This window comes from Pagrus pagrus, assembly GCF_965226575.1.
Source record: "Pagrus pagrus genome assembly, chromosome: 8".
Classification (NCBI taxonomy): domain Eukaryota; kingdom Metazoa; phylum Chordata; class Actinopteri; order Spariformes; family Sparidae; genus Pagrus; species Pagrus pagrus.
This window is the reverse complement of record NC_140192.1, coordinates 28192142-28212651: the sequence shown is the minus strand read 5'-3', so window position 1 is coordinate 28212651 and position 20510 is coordinate 28192142. Positions and strand designations below refer to the sequence as shown.

General features: G+C 41.8%; 1 protein-coding gene across 1 annotated transcript in view; it reads left to right on the top strand.

Annotated features, from left to right (window-relative positions):
• The first annotated feature begins 200 nt into the window (after positions 1–200).
• The window catches only part of rimbp2b (RIMS binding protein 2b), a 115993-nt gene continuing 95683 nt past the window's right edge, over positions 201–20510 (top strand). The window contains exons 1-3 of the mRNA XM_084359010.1: positions 201–379; positions 1235–1366; positions 19590–19727. Of these exons, the coding sequence (XP_084215136.1) occupies positions 326–379; positions 1235–1366; positions 19590–19727 (324 nt within the window). The 5' untranslated portion in view covers positions 201–325. The remainder of the gene's footprint in view (positions 380–1234; positions 1367–19589; positions 19728–20510) is intronic.

Genomic DNA, 20510 nt, shown 5'->3' with positions numbered 1-20510 from the left:
CAAATATCTCTCTGACCAATGAGAAGAAAACTGGACCTCATATTGCAGGAGGCGTCATACTACTTGGCCTGTGTAGAGACGACTCATAGCATTCGAAGGCAGTAGAAAGATATTTCTGTTCCTGTGTGCACTGTATGAGACATGTCTCTGCTCTTAAAATGATAACAGTGAATTGCAGACTACAATAGACTGCTGGGTGTTAGTGGAATTGGAGCTGACAGGGACGGAAAATCCAACATCTAAGAATTTCTACTGCAGTCGTTCTGGAGCACACTGGGCTGGATGACCCAGAAAACTGAACTGCAACTGATGACTGGACCTCTGGATGTTTCGATTGCAGTTTAATTTCTGCTGGAGTATGGCTTATCTTGCAACAGAGGTGGGTGGTAGTGAAATATTCAATGAATTTCCTGGAGTGTAATTAGTCAGTAGTTGAGTTGTAGCTCACAGCTACTCTTTTTACCTTTTTAAAAAACAGTTTGTAACGAGCTACGAGTATTCTATATTCTTTCTTCTTTATCTGGAACCGGATAAGCTGCCACAAAGTGGTTGCTCTTCTTCCTAGGACCCATACAAAAACATCAACAACAACAATTTAAGATCACATAGTATAAATAAGATGAGAAAATACAATATATGCCAAATGACTTAATCACCATCGCCACAGACACATGGCATCGAAGAATAAATAAAGCTAACAGAAGGTTCAAAAACAGCAATAAACAAGAAAACGTCTACATAGGATTCATCAAATTTTCTTAAGTGGCTTTTTGTAGGTTTATCACATGAATGTGACACAATAATCTCTTTAGTTACATGAACAAAAACTCACAAAATGAGATACTTAAAGAATAAATAAATGTGTCGCTTAAACATAGTTGTTTTTTTTTTTAACATGAAGGTCTTTATTAAATCCCCAAAATGTAATTGTAGATGGTTTTATAGTTTTACGTATCTCCTGTGGCAGCTGGCTGTCTTTTCTGTCAGTTTGCGCTGACAATAATCCAACATCCATTATTATGTAACTCTGCTGAATACAGATATTTATAATCTGAACATGCTGGAGAGTTATGACATCACCCGGCTCAGCTGACCATGACAAGCGTTTGGGGAAGCATGCAAACCGTTCTGTCATGGTAGGTCACTGCTTGTAACAAACAGGAAATATATCACTGAGATGTGATGTGATTGATGCGTGACCTAACTTGATATCTGTTTTTACTGTATGTACCAGGGGACAATGGGCTGTCAGAAGACTTGCAAGGTGGAGAAACTCCTGAAACAGTCTCAGAGGGACGTGGTGTGGAGCCAGAGACAAAGGTCAGCCGCAGTGAAGAAGAGCAGCCGGATGAGAGGCACAGATAAGGTGAGCGCGCCGCGTCGTTCGTCTGTGTGTTGTCCGTAAAGCTTTCGATGAATAAGCTTTGATTCAGCCGTGTCGGGGCACTAGCGGGATCATCACTTGTTGATGCCTGCAGCCATAATCTGACCTCAGCCTGCACTCCTCAGCCACGGCTCTTTACTGTCAACAAGGCTCATCATTAACAAGTGCAACAATATGTGGCACTCAGTGATTGTATTTTCATCTCTTTTCCAGATGATTTAGCTATCAAGCAGACAAGATATTGTAATGCTTCATTATTAGTGGTATTTTTTTAAAGCGATTACCCAACATACCATTATGTAATATGCATTTAACTAAATCAAGCATAACAAAATAGCTGTGGTCAGGGTGTTTTACATATTCCATGTTTTGCATTTGACTGTAATAGTAAGTACCCAGACCTAAACATGTATTTTAAAATTTCGTGGAAAACCTATGTACTTACTTTTTAATCTTGTTAGTTTTAAAAGTGCAATTTGTGAGATATGGTGAGAATTTTAGTTTAAAACATTCAAAAAATGAACTAACACTATCAATAGTCCAGGCAGACTCTAGTCAGCTTATAGTGCTTCTGAGCTGCACGACTAACTGAGCTACTTGCCAGCCCCTTCACTTTTGGAGCTACCTTCACCAGGTGGCCCTATCACCTTCACAACATTAGACCTTTAAGTAGTTCTGTTGTTAAGAATATAAATTCTTTCTGAAAACCAAACATAATACACCCACAAGGACAGACAAGAAGCGTAGAAACACTGAGATTTTACTTAGTGGCAATGAACCACCGGTAAGGGAATTCTGTGTACAATCGACTCGCAATTAAGAGTCAGTTTCAGAGAGCAGAACTAATTTAAGATTGCTGTTTTAAGCAAAGGTAGTACAGAAATGCAATGATACAAAATGAAATGCAGTTATGTCCCAGATGTACAAATGCAGCTGGGTTGATAAATAGCCTGAGTAGCTTTAATCAGTGTACATGTGCAGATTAAGTCATCAGTCTGTCCTCACATGTTCGGGCTTTTTGCTTTCATATTGTGTGACTATGTAAGAACCTGCTCGGGGCTGTGGCATTGGTATTTTGGAAAGGTACTCAGTAATCATATTACTGATGAATGTGCTTGCCATTTTCCTTTTTTTCTCAGTTTCAAGAGTCAGTTCTTCGTTTGACATGAAGCACTTACAGCTGCAGCTGCTCCTGTTGGAGCCTCTTCATCCTGGAATTAATACAAAGACAACATGTAAGGTTGTCGACAGTGACTCTGTTCAGTTACAAGTGTGGACAAGGAGTAGGTTCTGTGTCGTCTTGCTCTGGTTCTGGGCAGATATTGACGGAAAGTAAATGACTATCCTGTAGCTCGAGGATGCAGTGTGGAATTGTACAGTTTGAATGAGGTTGTGACACATGGTTGTGACAGAGGAACAGCGTCTTCTGTTTGGTGTTTACTGTATTTTCTCTTGTCTCTACTGTCTTAAAAGTGTTATTATTATCAAGCTCATTATTGTCCCTCATTGCGTCATATTGCTACTACATTGAACAGAGCATGATCAACACACATGCAACCATTTGCTCATATGGCCAATAGCAGAGGAGAGTCTGGTACCTGCAGAGAGAGTAGCAGGGATTTTTAGCTTGCTTTATAAAAAAAAAAAATCCTCAGTCCATTGAGAAATGCGTGTGCGTCATTTCAGCAGACTCGCCTCGCTCATGGATGCTTGGTTTGAAAACAGAGCCAAATTCTTCAGACAGGACTTTGATGTAGAAACACGAGGAGTGCAACTGCTCGGTGGATACTGGTACGGACAGCATCAGAGTAGTTCACTCTGCAGGCAAACAGCAGGAGGCAGGACAGGGCCTGCTGTACAAGGCGATTCATGATGACTTAAAGAAAAACTTCACCCCTGGAAAGACGGCCCTTACATAAAACTGGGCTGTCTATGCACTAGAAAGACATAAATTGGTGCTACATGACCAGAAAAAAAGGGAAAAAGGACTGTGGTATTACTACGACCAGAATGCACTGTGCGGCACTGGACCGATAAACACTCCTACTGATGGGTGATGTACTGTGAGTTGGGTGTTGCTTGGTTTTAGCCCAATTTCCGTTTTCGTTCATTTGCATATACTACCAACATTGTCATGATACAAAGCTGGTTGAAAATCTGAAAAAGTTCTAGTCAAAGTTAGAGCCACGTCAGGCGGCTTTTACCGAGGGCTGCAACTAACATTTATTTTCATTGTCAAGTAATCTGTCGATTATTTCCTCAATGAATGGATTGGATGGATTAGTGTTTCCCAAAGACCAAGATGACATCCTCAAATGTCTTGTTGTGTCTACATCCCAAAGACATTCAGTTTACTGTAAAAGAGGAATCAAGAAACCAGGAAATATGTTTATTTAAGAATCTAGAATCAGAGAATTTTGTCTTCTTTCTCCTTGAAAAATTACTTCAATTGGTTAATTGATTCTCAAAATAGTTGGCGACTAATCGTTGCTCTACTTTTATGCTTTTGAATGGTGAAGAAGGTGGATGTAATGAACTCCATATTTTATGATGACGACATATTATCTGAGATTTTGGTAATCAGGCTTTTGTTAATTTAACATGAAAGACTTTTACCTGTTTTGGCACCAAATACAGATTTTTGTCTCAAGTAAATCTCATCTGACTGCATCAATATTTCAAGTTGAAAGTGTTGCTGTTATTTATTCTTTGTGATTTGCTGCCTCTCAGTATATAAGCTGCTTTAGGTCTTGGTGTTGATGTTGTTGCACCTCACGCAGTTTTGTGTTAATCTGCACAACCCTTCACAAAAGGGAATGTCAAAACAGGTCTTCACACCTCCAAACGTGCCTCGGCCAGCTGATTTAAGGCAGGCCTGGAGCTCCTAGTCCGCCTTCTGACATCCTTTGACAGCTGTCTGAGCAGGTTTGGTTCCCTGTAACATTCGAAGGTAGGCAGGCGTCCTCTGAATCATTATTTTAAAAAAAACTGAACCAGCAGCAGCACCAGCTAGTTGATGCACCTTACATAGCTCTGTCCTCCCGAGTATCTCACTTAGCTCAGAAAATTTGCAGCTTGACATTAACAATGAATGATTTTAACAAAAAAAGACTCTGTCAGTCTTTTGTCTTTGGCCCGAACTTTAAAAGCACATAGTGACATTATTTGACCCGTGCAGTTTGAATATGTCTTGGAAGGGAAAATACAATACACACATTAAATCACACATTTGAAGGTCATTCATTACATCTGCAATCAAATACAGATGCATGAACACAGATTTGTTGTAGAAAATGTTTAAAGAAGTGTAATGTTTGTAGCTCCGCTTTTAATCCCGCCGTGTTATGGCGCTAGTTAATTTACTAATGGCCCTGAAGGAGATCTAAACCACAGTGCAGTTGCCCATAGCAGCTGGCGCTCTAGTGAAAACATCAGGTGTGCTTCCTGCTCATTGTCAGAGCTTAGCACCCTCCCCTCAGTGTTTACACACCAGGTAGAGGACATGGGCGGGAACAGTTGACATCGATCGTGTGTGATGTCGCGGTGCCTTGAGTCTTAAACAGCCGCTGAGCAATACAAGCTCTCAGTTGGGATTGCAGAGAGGGTCCCGCTGGAGGGGGAGGGGGGCTCTAAACAGAGGTAAGGAGCTGCTGTGGTTGCTAGGCATCCACGCTGAGGAAAGCATATCTGTTTTGGGCCCTGCTCCTCCTCTCTCCTTTTCCCACAACAGGGTGCAGCACCGCGGTCAGCCACAGAGGGCAGCCATACTGCACACAATGTGCTGCTCCCCTCCACATCTCCTCCTATAGTGAAAAAACCCAGGATGGCCCAAATAATCCCCTCTAATACCCTTCTGCACTTGATTTCCCGATCTCTGATTGGACAGTAATGTTGTTGCTGCTGTTTGTGGTAGCCGATTGGTCTGGCCCACCATTCAGTGAGTGAGGGTTTGTCAAGCTGAGCCTCCGGGGAGCCTCTGTGGCATAATGACCCATGACGAGGCGAGGCAGAGTCCCTGTATCAGTTTGCAAAAAATAGCTGAGAAGCACTGCAACCAAACTGGGAGCAAAGACCGAGGGGGGCGCCAGGGAACCTCACATGACCTTGCCAGCTTCAATCATGGCTGCTCATCAGTGGTGGTTAGGTGGGCAGGCGGTGTGGTGGAGCACGTGGCTGGAAGGCTTTATTGACAGGATTGTCTGTGACTGCTGAGAATAAGACCGAGAATGACCAGTTCTGATTAAGGAAGACGAAAGACATCCTGGAGAGGGAGCGCTGCTCAGTGCTGCTGCGCACTGCACTGCCTCTGCACTCCTGCGTGCCTGTGTCTGTGTGACTAAGCAAGTGTGTGTGTGTGTGTGTGCGTGTGTGTGTGAGAAAGTGAGAGAGAGAGAGAGAGAGAGAGAGAGAGAGAGAGAGAGAGAGAGAAAGGGGGCGTGTTGATGTGTGTGCTCTGCTGCACAGCCACGGTAGTGTGAGCTGAGTGATGCTCGCTGGCTGTCTCTCTCTCTCTCTCCCTGCGCTGTGCCTCTTTCTGCCGAGCATTGATGAACCATTTTATGCTACAGAGCTGCCATAGCCATCGTACCGCTCCTGCTGCTGGTTGCTTTTTTGTCCTTCCATTGCAGGAGGAAACAACTGCCACTGCATCGGTCCTTTCCCCACTGCTGCTAAGGTACTGTACCATCTCCTGCCTGCTGTCAAGCTGTTTTTCTGAGCCAGGGATTGTTGTGCTGCCTCTGCTGCAGGATCCTTTTGCTGTTGCTGCTGCTGCTGCTGCTGCTGCTGGGGAGATAAGGATGATCATCATAACATGTCTTAGTGTCTTAGACTCTTGGCGGCTAGGGTAATTGAAATGTACTCTTCTGCTTATCATACACATGTACTCCCCTGCCTTTGAATGCATTTCTTGAGAGATGGATCAGCCTGTTTTGAGCTGTCCTGCACAGGAGTGCAGAATATCCAGGTTGGATAGCACTGAGAAGAGCCAGAGGACATTGCACATCATTTGCATGCAGTAAGGATTCACTGTCATATTGTTTGAATGTCTCATCCTAACTGCAAACACGCTGCAGTGTGTTATGAGAATACTAGTTGCCGAGACGGAGCACTGTGTTTATCGTCTCTGTGTGATATAGCATGATTTGGAGTGTTGACGTTAGTTCCGGTTGTCACTGCCATGCCTGTCAGAAGGCGCTTCATGTACAGAGTCTACATGCAGAGGAGGTATGGCAGTTTTTAGTTGAGACAGATTACTCCGGTAAATGAAGTTGTATTAATGAATTGGAGGGATGAGTGCTAATTGGTAGACAGCAGTCATCTGATATTGATCAAACTGCTTGCGTGGATTTTGTCAAGCATTTGTGCAGATTATCCATCAGTGGTGTAGATCAGTGTTGACTGTGACAACAGCTGATGGTTGGTGTTTCTCACAGAACAGAAAGATGTCCTTGACCGTGTGTGTGCATTACAAATTGACACTGTGGGTTGCAGAGGTCATTAATGGATATGTAAAGGATGTAAGTGTTTCTGTGTGTTGTGTCATTAGCTACACAGCTCAGTGTGCAATGAGACTAGATCCTATAGGTGGCAGTCATGAGGGGCACAGGGTGGCAGTGGGAATAGAGAGTGAAGGCTGAACTGTGTAAAAACATGTTGTCTGTGTGTGTGCGTGCACGTGTACACAGGTATGGATGTTCCTGCTGCCTCCCAAGGTCACTCATTTGAGGAGTTTCCATAATTAGGGCTGTCAGTCTGGACCCACACCTCGAATATGAGCGAGTACTCTGGCGACAAACTCCATTCATGCCGTGGCTCCTCCTGCCCACCTTGACAAGCAGACACGGCCATTCATCATTTCACTGGTTATCCCTGAGCTGCCAGCAAGTGACTTTTATCTTCACTATGTACAGGAGACGGGGATTCATATTTCTTGCCTAAAATTTGTTTGCTCTGCAATGACTTGATTGCGAGAGAGGAGGTGGGCGGATGGTGGTGGGGGACTTCAAGGGGGGAGGAAGAGTGCTGTTGAGCATTTCTTAAATCCAGCCCTGGGTCAAATAATATTTGCATAAGATTCTTAATGTTTCTTCCTCCTTGTGGTTCCTTCCAAATGGACGGAGTTTACCGCAGCGAGAGTTCAGACATTTTGTTTTCAGTCAGCGTAAACTTAAATAAAAAAACGTCTGCTCACTCTATTTATACCATAATGAAGCCATCTGGTATTCACCCATATGTTCTATGAGGAAGACTCAAGCAGACTGGATTTTTGAAGTGTTAGAAGTGTTAGTGTAAAAAAATGCATATTGATGTATTGGCTGGTGTTTTGCAGCCTAGAAACAAATGCATAGTTTTTATATTTAAATTTGTTGTTAAATATTTGTGACCAATTGGGACATTTAAACTTGTATTACTGATTTTTTGGCAGCTTGTCCATTGGTAAATGGATGCATTTATAAAGTGCTTTTCTTGTGTAGCTGCTACTCAAAGCGCTTCACATCACTTACAGTCACATTCACACATTCATACACTAATGGCAAAGCTGTCATGCAAGGTACTGACCTGCTCATCAGGAGTGATACAGCGCTTCCTAACCTATGCTCAGCCCTTCACACACTCACACACCAGTTGAACAGCTATCAGAGGCCATTTGGGGTTCAGTATCTTGCCCAAGGATACTGCGACTTGCAGCCAGAGGATCTGGGGATTGAACCACTGACCTTATAATTGGACGAACCCCTCCACCTTCTCACCCCAAAGCTTACAGCACTTGGTACACCCATTCAAGCTTCCGAGATCAAACATGATTGGGCGTGTTTGGGGTTGTTTGCCTGTAAGCCACACAACACTGACAGTTATCAACCTTTAAGCTAATATGGTGAGCTTGTTAGCGAACAGTTTCTTATTTTTACACCCACCAGGTGCAGCAACATTAGCATTAATTTGGAGTGCACTTGGCAAACATAAATCTAACTTTCAATCTCCTTTTAGCTCTGTTGTGGTCTCTACCACAGCAGGTAGTTTATAACAGCGACCTGCTGTGTCTGGAAATGAAACTGAAAACAGTAAAGTTGTGTGGGCAATAAAACAAAACAATGAGCTGAAAAGTGCTAAAATGCTCAATAGAGGTGAGAGGAACTGATTCTGATTCTCACTACTGTACATGTGGGCCCCTTCAACATACACATAGACTTTTGATGACATTTGTTTATATAAAATTATGAATTCGGACAGCATTAAGTTGAAAAATAAACTTGGTGGACATTTTTTGTAGTGGAGGAAGTTTCTGAATTACTTTAAACATCTTTCCTCAACCTTTGCACACTGATTTCCACACACACGCAAATAGTGTTTAATCTGTGATAAGCTTAAATAAATAAGTATAATGACAACGGACAAAACAATGAACTGCCGAATATTAATTGTCACAGGGAATTAATGAATCGTGGTAAGGTGCCTGGACTCGTTGGGATCCCTATAGAGGCAAATCTGAGCTGATCGGTCTGATGTGTTTGGACACAAAAATACTTTGTAAAGCTTTGGAAAGAAGATTGGGTCCACACCTTATGATTCTTATGCAAAAGGATCAGGATTGTTTTGTACAAAGCTGTCAAGAATTCTCATTATATATTACATGACAAAACTGGTGCTAAAGATACACCAATAGTGTCATGTCACCTTTTTAAATTATTACCATGATGATGATTTTTTTTCTCAGATGGATTCTCAATACAAACCCAGTGGCAGGGATTTAAGTATAACATCACCACCATTGTGCATCAGTTTGGCTGCGAAGCAAATTCCCTTTCAAGCAGATCTATATGTTGGTATAAAACAGTGTAAGAGCAACATTGTGCAGCATGTAGTGTAGAGTTTGCATCCTCAAGTAGTGACACAATTAGCTACACACAACTGGGGATTGTAGATGGTGTGCACAGGTAGCAGTTGGCAATCAGACTGAATGATGGACAAAAATGTATATTGAGGTAGGGGTGTTCCAATATACTGGGACTGATGTAATCAGTATGTATCAGAATATGTTGTGTCAATAATACACTCATGATAATATTGTATAAATAAACCAATAATCCTCACTTTGTCATAGTAGATGGGGCTGGATTTATAAGAAGAACTAGATACCAGATGCAAAGACGGCGCCTTTTCAGTCCAGTGAGAATTGCTCACCTCGCATATACGCAAAGAAAGTTGTTTCTAGCTTCAGGGTCTACTTCCTGGTTAAGCAGCCCACTGAATATATGCAATAATGTCTCTCCCGCTGGCTCCGCCCACAACTTCCTGCCCATAGACTTGTGATGACGTCACAGATTATTAACTGGCTTTTCTTGGCTCAAGGAAAGTTGTACAAGTACAAAACCTCCATGGATCAAAAATTCATAATAGAAAGCGTCCTAATTGATCTTGTTGGCTGTACAAGTCCTGTCAACAGTTTTACAGAGGTCCTTTATAATGGTGGTTGATGGTGAAAACACTTTTTAGGCTGCAGGGAAATTTTTTTGCTGCAATACGTGGCCACTGGGCAAAATTGTAAGCAAGGCTGAACAGCTGCACTGTATCCAGGTCTAAAAAGTAGATTCGTGGGTAAGGCACCTTAATGCTGTTTGACACCACCACAAAACTGAAAAAACAAAAAATGAGGAAGACACATTAACTAGCTTATTACTACCACAGTGTGTGGCTTCTGCTACCGTGTGAAATCATGTAGGAAGCGATGACAGATGACAGATGACAGATGACAGATGACAGCATGGTCTGGGGTTTTTAGTTCAGGTATTTTCTGTTTTATTTTGTAGCTTTTCTATGTCGTGTCATGTTATGTTATTAGTTTCACCTGTCCCTTATTAGTCCTTGACTTTCCCTCAGTCTTTGCCAGTTCATTTTCGTTTTCACGTCTGTTCCACAGTCCTGCTTTGCTTTGTAGTTAGTTAATTTTTTTGCCCTTGGATTCTTGCATTTGTTTCCTGCTATTTATTCTCCCGCCTTTGCTTTTTGAATTCAGCTTGTTTATTAAATCTAGCTTTTTGTTTCTGCAACCCGCCAGGCTCGAGTCTTGCGTTCGGGTCCTTTTTTGCTAGAACATTGCAGTGACACGCTCTACCTGTAGTGCGTGTATAAATCACAACCATATCCTTATTGTGAATCCTTTTGGATATGATAATTGTGAAGTGAAATTACGATATGACAGCCCTAATTTGAAGATGTCTTTACACTACCATGCCTCCTTCAGTATGTGATTGGGTTGCACACGTGAAATCCCAAAAGAATGAATCGGTGTCTCCTGTGTGTACAGTGGGTACATTGCTTAGTAGATAAGCGGAATAGTATTGTTAGTATGAAGCATTGTCTCCAGTGTTAGAGAGACCAAAGTGAATGAATTAGTGCTGAACATGGCTGCTCAGTGGAGGATGCAGCAGCGGCAGTGTAAGAGGAGCATGGCTCGGCATGCTCCTGAGTGTCTGAAGCTAGGCTGTAGTAACAGCTGGAACACTGCTGCTGCTGGCGCCTGGATGTGGCCTGGATAAAGCACGTGACCCGGCCACAGTGTGAGGCATTAGTGATATGAACAGCAGGGTCCACGGCCGCCGTTACATAACACCATCTTCACTGGGAAATCTCTGTGAAGATGGCTCCGGGAGACTCAGTGACAGCGGAGTGAAAGTGCATTATCATTGTCAGTGACCGCATCACTTGCTCTGATTGTTGGACTGACCCATGCATGACAAAGCAAGCGTGTGTCCTGAGGGTGTTTTCATGCGAGGGCAGATTTATGTTTTGTGCTATATAAGCCTGCGGACTAGATCAGCTCTAAACACATGTTCAGTGTATTTGTGTACATACTGTCCATAGGTATACACTTGTGTGTGTCTTTACAGCATTGTGTGAGTGCTGCAGTTCTTATCTTTACATATGTGCGTGTATATGTTTACATACAGCACGTTTGTGTTACGCCATAGCTCCTGCAGCTCAAATGCAATGTGAGTAGATGTGTTGTGCCAGCTGTCTTCATGTCGGCAGTTTGACTGGCTGCTGTGTTCGTGCTCAGACGGCCAGGAGTGCCTGGCTGCTGACTTCAGTGGAGGTCAGAGGAGAGTAGCCAGTAATCACCTCGGGGATCTGACTGCATTCATAATTGATCGTTCCTGGAGTTGATCAGGGCTGTCCACTCAGTCAGATGGAAAACACTGATCTGGTGTGAACAGGACGAGATTAGATGAGACCCTCAGAAATTAGTCGGTGTGGTTTGTTGTTAGAGTAACTCAAGTTGAAGGAAGTGACTACTAGAGGTATGAATCTTCACTGGTCTCTAGATTTGATTATGGTTCAGCTGTCAACAATTAGAATGCAAAACGATTCTCGATGCGTCTCAGTGTATGGCATCATAAGTTTTCTATATTTATGCACACAGCATACAACAGTCTACAATATAAAAGCTGCATCTTTTCAATACTGGTATCTGTGTGATCACCTCTGTACAAAAACAAACCATAAATCCATCTGCAGTGCATTACATGTGTGCTGTGATCTACACTAATATTATTTTCACGTAGCAGCTCTAAGACACACATCACAGACACGACTCTGCTGCACACACCTCTCTCTGAGTTGGAAAGCAAAGTTTACAACGCCTCCTAAATTCATGGCTCATCAGCTGGGGTCGCTGGGTTTCTTTGGCTGCAGACATTAGCTTCAGTTGAAAATGTCTAATAACATGGTTCATAATTGTTGTGAGTCAGAGGTTAAACACAGCGTGTATCTCGTCCAGTTTGTGTTTTCCAGCAGGTTCAGAATGTCCGATACGTGCCCAGATATGCACTTTCAAAATACTGCGTCCTTTTTTTATTATTTAAATCACTTCCTGCTGAACTCTGCCTTCCTCTGACATAATGTTTGCCTCATGTCCGCCCACAATTCAAAGCATGAGGGTGACATAACTTTACAATGTTATCGGACAGTTGAAGCCGGACAGTCAACAATCTACATAAACTGCAAACCTAGAAAACTCTGGATTATGCTCTGTCTCTGCATGGGCACAGAATCTTCAACGGCCGCATCGGGATGCATCTTATAATCGAGACATTTCCACACCTCTAGTTACAATGGCTGCAGTTAATGATTATTTTCTTTGTTGATTTAGGTTTTTATTAGTTTCTCAAATAAGCGTTTAGTTCTCTAATCTATTAGGTGTCAGAAAATATTTTTTCCCCAAAAGTCCAACGTCCTCCAATGTCTCGTTTTGTCCACAACCCAAAGATGTTCAGTTTACTGTCATAGAGGAGGGAGAAACCAGAAAATATTAAGATTTAAGAAGCTGGAAACAGAGAAAAAAATATTTTTCATTAGTTGCAGCAACAAATGTTTGCATTGAAAGCTGCAGGCTCTACTCTGGTAGGATAAAGCTCATGCTAATGCTTCAGCTTCATCAGTGTTATATTGTTATGGTTAGGTCATTGATTGTCTTTGGTAAGCATGACGCCAAGACACAGCACCTGTCCTGCTCATCAGCATGATTTTAGCTTGCAGTAGCCTGGCTAGACAAACAAAACTCATAAAACTCAAAGCATACACACAAATCTTAACTTTTTCGAGATGTCTGTGGCTCTGTCTGAGCTGTCAGTCTGTGTTTGTGGTCAGCTCAGTGAGGTGGAGGGCTGTTTGGATCCATTCTGAAAGGTGGACAATGTCGCCTCAGGGCGGGGGCCGGGGATGATTATGTGGATCTTGCCAAAATCCACAGTCAGTGGTGATTATTTGTCTGGATTTGCTTTGTAATAAAAAAGCTTATCTCTACAGGTTCAATCTCGGTCCCTGTATTTGTCTCTGCCTTTCTCCTTACAGTGTCTGCTTATGTCCTGACTGAACTCAAAAAATTCAGTATGATGTTGCATACATTAATTTGACACAAATCTGCTAAATGAAATTATTTCAAAAAGGCGATTCATAGTGATGTGAACCCTGGTTGGTTTGATTCTTTCAGCTTACACTTACACTACAACAGTAGACCATGTAGTTCAACAAATATATCATTTTGCCAGTACTATCAGCTGATATTGGCCTAACACAAATATGTCAGCATTGGTGTATTTGTTGTCCGACATGCGCTCATATAAAACATTTTTTTAGAGTTGATACTGCAGAAAAAGATGCTTGGGCAAATTTATAGTTATTAAATTGGCAATAGACAAGTTTTCATCTTCAACGTATCATTATTAAGTAAATGTTGATTGCACAATAATGGATATAGATTAATGACACAATCTGCGTTTACATTGGTGCCCTATAAACCCTGCTATCACTACATGATTTTGTCTTAACTGGTGATCCATTTCTGTTATAGAATAAATGAATAAACTCACGTTTTTGTGATTTGTGAACATGAGGAAAGCGGTAATGATCCAGTTCTTTGCAACAGCAGCGCCAACAATGCGATGATGCCATTTTGAAATGCTACACAAGGAGAGTTGTCCCTTGCTGATTTTCAACCACCTTTGAACAACTGAACAATGTTGAACTTCCGTTTTATCTGCACACAGCGCACCTCTCATTCTGACAAATGACTGGATTTTGGGGCTGTTGTGTCAACTGCAGATTGTACTTCAATATTTTTGTATGCCTGCGTCCATGGACACAAAGAGTTTAGTTGGATCTAGGCAGTGTGATAAACTATAAACCAAGATTCTCACCTAACATGCTTTCAGCAACATATTTCAGCATACCGTTTAGCTGCAACGGAGAAAGTCTGGAACTGGAGGTGGCCGCCATATTGTTTCCTGTTTTGTGAAAAATTGAGGCTGAAGAAACGCAGACCACAACAAGGCAGTGACGATCAAATATGAAGCTGTTCATTGTCTCTTTTTCTCGCCAAACTCAAGCACTGCCCAACCCGCAGTATGTCACCCATCAGCAGGACTGTTTATTGGTCCGGTGTGCCGGAGTGCATTGTCCTTGTTGTAGGTTTTCTACCTTTTAAGCAAAAGGGAATACCAGTTTTATACACGGAACATCTGTCCAGCGGTGAAATACTTCATTTAGTTTTGTTGTAAAATAGCCGGTCTCCTTTACGTATCTTTGTGTTTGATAACCACATTAGAGCGATAATTGCCAAAAATGTGTGTATATTATTTACATGTGTGTATATCATTTTTTGCTCCATAATATTAGTATCGGCAATGACCCCAAGAATTGAGTAGCTGTCGAGCTCTGGTAGATAAAAAGAGTGGGATCCTCTGATGTCTGAGGTGGTTGTTGAACATCGTTGTCCAATGTCCATGTCGTTAATGTGGACACGCTCCACTCTGTGTATTGCCCACCATGCTGGAAGTTAATTGCGCACTCTTTGATAACATATTATTGGCAGGCAGTGCTACAGACACACTGTGCCAGTCAGTTCAAGGCACACTTGCTGTTTCTGCAGCACTTTTAATGTTGAGGATGATTAATGGAATGCTAATGTGCTCCAGAGTTAATGCTTTGTGTTTATGTGGGGATGTAATTGATTCTAATGTCCCGATCAAGTGGAATTTCACAGCAGATTACAAGTAAAAAAGCTCGGCTGTGCAGAGGGGGCTGCAGCACAGTGGTTCTTCTTTTTGAAGTGATTCATCTTTGTTAACTGTATGATGGGGCACGTTACATTGTTGCTGTGCTGTCCAATCCACTGCCTCCATGTTGGCCCATCAGTGAACAGGGGCACAGGGTAATTGCATGAAGAAGCTGTAATAAGGTGGATTAAATTAGCTTTGACCTGGCTAAAATGAATTAAAGAGGTCATCATGACAAACAGACTCCCAAACTGACTCATTATACCCGCTCAGTCAAATATATCATAACACAGTGTTGTCTTAGAGAGGATGACAGTTTACGACTGCAGCCCAACATGATGCCTGTGTGCCGGAATAACAAACAGTGTCTAATTCTACTTAATTAGACATGCCTGCATGATGCAGTATTCTGCATGGTCCTAATACAGATGAAAACAGAAAGCTTACCCTAGACCCTGACAATTATCACAAATAATGAGCTCATGCTGCTCTGAAATGTCATTCAATCAGATCCTGCGTGTCTGAGCAGGCCAGTCACGCACACACCGACAAAATGTATGTGAATGTCACTTAAATTGGATTCATAAATAAATCTATAACTAATATTTGATAAGTTAAACTATTTTGGAAAACAAAAAATACTGAACATCGCCTCGGTTGTAAGTTGCTTTTCTCTGACTCATAATTTAACAAAGAATATATGAAGTGTCGGCCAGACAAATCCCTAACCCTAACTTCGTGTAACCTTCTGTAGTACAGTATGTGGACTAGGGCAGAAGAATTTATTGAAATGTTATTGAAATCACAATATCCAAATCACAGAAGCTGCATTTTTTTTTTTACTAAAGGAAAAATGTGTGAAAACAGCATTATACAGAGATGTCCTGACCTACAAATCTTGTTCTCCAGATGTCTGAACACATGTTTGTTTGGTACAGACCCTGACAAAAGTCTCATCATCATCATCATCATCATCATCATCATCATCATCATCATTTGAATAGAATTTTTGTTGAAAATGAAAATTGAGATGAAAAAAATGACCATTCCCACTAATCTTGAATCACATCCCACATTATGGTCACTCCATGACAACTCACCTGGAATTCAGAACATTTTCTATGAAATGAATGGGACTATCGCTGTAATCTCCACTCTGAGCTAAATTTAGTCATTTTTGTGAGTCTTTGTGTGTATTCTAAGCCTCAGCAACTGCTTATTTTTCACTGGACTGGATGGAAATTAGTTCTGAACATTCAAGAAATGATTTGCAACATGTATTCATTCAGTAGTTGTTGCAGAATGTTTAAAGTAATCAAAGTAATATCAATATTTTTTATCAGGACAAAGAATCTTTCACTAAAAAAAAATTGCTCTCTCCAATAGTTTTCACTTTGTCGTTTCACTTTCATTCTGTGTAGTATTAATGTTGTTGTATCACATCTAGAAGTTATTTGGTCCTGCTTAAAAAAACAAGATTGATTAAGATGTCCACATACAAAGAGCCGAGAGCAAAACAAAAAAGTTTTGACTTAACTTAAAAAAACAACATGAACTGGGAAGGCCTAGGTGTGTTGGTATGGAATGGCTCAACTGTAATATCTGTCTCTGTCTAACGCAGCCCTGATGTGGCCCTTTGACAAACAAGTGTTTGAGCTTATCAAGGGTTAATCTGTGCTTGTATCTGAACACAGGACAGTATCATTTTCAGCCGATGCCATGACTCATTGCATGATGTGGTAAATAAGTTACCTTATTTCCAGAGCGAATGGCAGCAGATGTTTGGGAGAAGAGCTTCTCGGCACCTACGAAGGTCGAGGTGGATGGAGGGACTGTATGGCTTTAGGAGTGGTGCCTTGCAGCAGGGGTACAGGGCAGGACGGAGACAGCCTTTGTCCAGATGTCTGCTTGCGTTAGGGAGGTTATGGCACTGCCTCCCGCCATTAGGAAACAAACACTAATTGCCCATTGGCCCCGGGTTGGAGATGTGCAGCTGGGGACATGTGGCTAAAAATAGCACTGCTTGTTCCCATGAGTGGCGGGCACAAAGCACCATAGCATTAGTATTCAGCACTAAAGCATGGCATGGACAAAAAAGGTCATCTTCTGGCCATGGCCACAAATGTCAGGGTGGGGTAAAAAGCGACACCAACACAGGGTGGTTGAACTGCAGGCAGCACCTGAGGCTTCGCCCACATTTGGACCAACCTACTGAACCACCGTCCTCTGCCTGGAAATGTCACATGGAAACAGCCGAGCGAGTGTCATGACATCCTGTGTTTTGTGTGGAGCCCAGCAGCGTGCGCGCTTGTTCCATGAAGGCTTTACCTCCATGCAGCGACGGCCTTCCACGCTTGAGTCGAGTTACAGCTCTCCCTCTATGACACAAAAGCAGCATCTGGTTCCACCTGACTGGAGCCATGAATAATTTAATAGGGGGCATTATTATTTCCATCCAGCTCCACTAGCTTGGCAATAACAAGCAGTTTAGGTAGTGCTATCAGCATCGCTGGCTAAGTGGTTGAACATGGAGAGAGGATGTTATTTTACCTCGTTGGCATCTTATACTCGTGTGGGTTTGTAAGTATCTGGTTGAATGAGTGCTTAAGTGTTATTTTTCATTGATACGGCCCGTCAACATGTTGCTTGGTTTGTTTGCAGATTTTTGAATGTGAGTAAACAGAGATGTGTGAAGCATCTGGGTGACTGTGATAATACAATTAAGTCACCATTATACCAATCACTTGATGTCTTGTCATGTGCACAGATTGACAAGCAGGAATTTTTATTTGATTTTACAACAAATCCATCACAAAAAATAAAAGATCCCCTCCAGACATTGTGACACTGTTATAGAAACAGTCTGCTTGGAACAATAATGTGCATCTGATTTTTTTTCTGCAGAAAAAGTATCATTTCCACATTAAAATGTTAAAAGGATAAGTTCACCCAAAAATGAATTTCTGTCTTTATAAACTCACCCCTGTTTTGTCGTCCATAAAACATTTCTGGAGCTTCACAGCAAAACAGCATTGCATCACTCTCCTAAATAACTGAAGTAGCTGGGGAGTCGTTTAAAAACGTAAAAAAAAAACAACCACACCAAAACAACATAAAGTTTATGGAAGCCCTGAGATCTCAAGTGGATTTTCAAAAACATATTTCACTTGTGTACCCACTTTAAACTGGGTGCAGCTTAGTAGTTACAGTGAAGATTGTAGATGTATGGAGCCATTTTATGTATTTTTTTTTCAGTTTTGTTTTACCTCTTCCCTGGAGGTTATGTTTGCGCCTTTTGTCAGTTTGTTGGTTGTTTAAGGTTAGGTCTGGATAAAGGGATGGAGCCAGGATTTTTTTTCTCATTTTCTTTAACATTTGTGAAGTAGGGCATTTTATGATGTTTCCGTTAAATCCTCAGGGAACAATGCATGGATCTTGATGAAAAAAATCTGGCATGTTTAGGTGGTTGGTATCTATGAGTGAGTACAATTTGATGTGGATTCTAGATCTGTTGAACTTAAATAACGTTTTTTTAAGTTAAGGATGGTTTAAAATTTAGAATTTTATGTTGGATTTAGCTTGATTGAATTCAAGGTGACTGTGGGCCTTGGTGGAGGTATGCACTCTACAGAGTGCCTTTCTATTTTCTTAAGTTTTATAACCAACTAGTCACCAACTACTTCAGTATTTTAGGCAAATGCTGCAAAGCCTAAAGCTCCAGAAATGTTTTGTGGACTATGAAACTCAACCAGACTTTCCATAGGCACAGGGTTGCGTAGAAAATTCCTGAATTTTCATTTTTGGGTGAATTGTTTCTTTAAAATGACACCTACTCCTTCTCCCTCATTAAAATCCAGAATATATGATTATGCAAGTATTTCCATTTCATAGGTTTAACTGCTGAACACAAAATGTCTCAAGACAATATCTCTCCTCTTACTGTACATTCCATTCTCAGTGTATGTGCACTGGAGGATTCAGGTTTTCACATCACACTTGTGTTTGCTGAATATTGAACCAGGATTGGCTTCTGAACTATCTGTGATGTTACATATCATGCTCTTTGGCCCGCCTCTTAAAATCTGATTTTCAGTGAGCATGGAGAAAATGTACACTTGGAGCACTGCATATGAAAACAGTCTTCTAGTGTCAAGCTCCGCACATACATCATACAAATAAACTGAACTGAATATTCGACTGTAGGAACGACAAGCAAAACACAGTTTGGACTTGACGAGGATTACATGGTGTGCAACCATGTAATCAAAGTTTAGGCTGTGTTCATTGTGCGCTCACTGCAGCAGATGGGCAGGTAGTCCAGTGGGCTATTCCTTCTATTGTCAAACTGAATCTGTGAAGATCAGTGAAGGGAGAGCACTGCATGAGTGAGCTGTTAGCTGTTTTTCCACTCAGACCACCTGCTGCCTCTGAGCAACCACTCACCTACACCTAGAGATGGAGCGCTAGCAGATGTCATAACCAGTGGTGAAGGGTTATTTTGAATAAATAAGCCAAGAAATTGCACAAACAAACTGCCATTGTGCCATTTGTTTAAAAAGAAAATACAAAATACTATTGTCACTATATCTTTTAGACTGAAATACTTTCACTGACTGCAGCTTTTGTGTTCTTTTCCGTCCCCCCCACAGCTGAGAAATGAAGTTTCGCCCCTCCAGCTCCAAGGTGTGCAGCATTTGGACAGCTTTCGTCTTCTAGAGGACAACAGCCGAGCTCTCAGCCTTAGCCCGGACGCTCTGAGTCACCAAAGGCTAAAGCAGAAGTTACTGGTGAGTTGTCTGTGTGTGAAAGGGAGATAAAGTCTTGTTGATGCTGGACTGGACACGGACCATTTGGGGCACTTGAAGAGTGCTGTGGAGGCATTTGCTCTCAGCGGTTGTCGGGCTCTCATGCTGCTTCGGATTGTGAACTTGTGAGCCATGAGTTATTTTTCCTCAAGATGTTGGTTTAAATTTGAACTGAGCTGTGCACGCTTTTGCTTGCGTTCATTTAGAATCATGGTTGGGATTAATTGGAGTCAAAGAGGCAGCAGTGTTTCCCACAGGATCTTGTGAGACTGTGGTGTGTGGACCACGGATCCTCTTGGAGGGTCTCGGGGGAATGAACGACAAATACAATTTTGTGCATTTAAAAAGTGAAATGCATCAAACTGGTGCACTTTGAGAGCAAAATGAAGAGGTTAAATAATGACAACATTGTGCTCGGATAGTGGATGAGTGCAGTGGAGAGAGTGCAGAGCCGGTTCTGACCTCCCCGAGGCCCTGAGCAGAAATTTTGCTAATTCTGCTCTCTGACCCGTGAGCCATTTAAACCATTTGCTATAGCCACACAGTCCCGCCTGACACCCCAGTGCTCCCACTACAGTTCTCCTTCCTTTAAAACGGTTTGCTCCATCTGGCGTTCTCAGGATAAGTATAGCTATTCAGCATAGAATGATGAGGTATAAACAAATCTATTTATTGAGTAGAATATTTTCAATAGAATCTGAAGTGACATTAACATTAAATCACATCTTCAAATATAAAATGCAGTTTCTTTTCCTATGGCTTGGC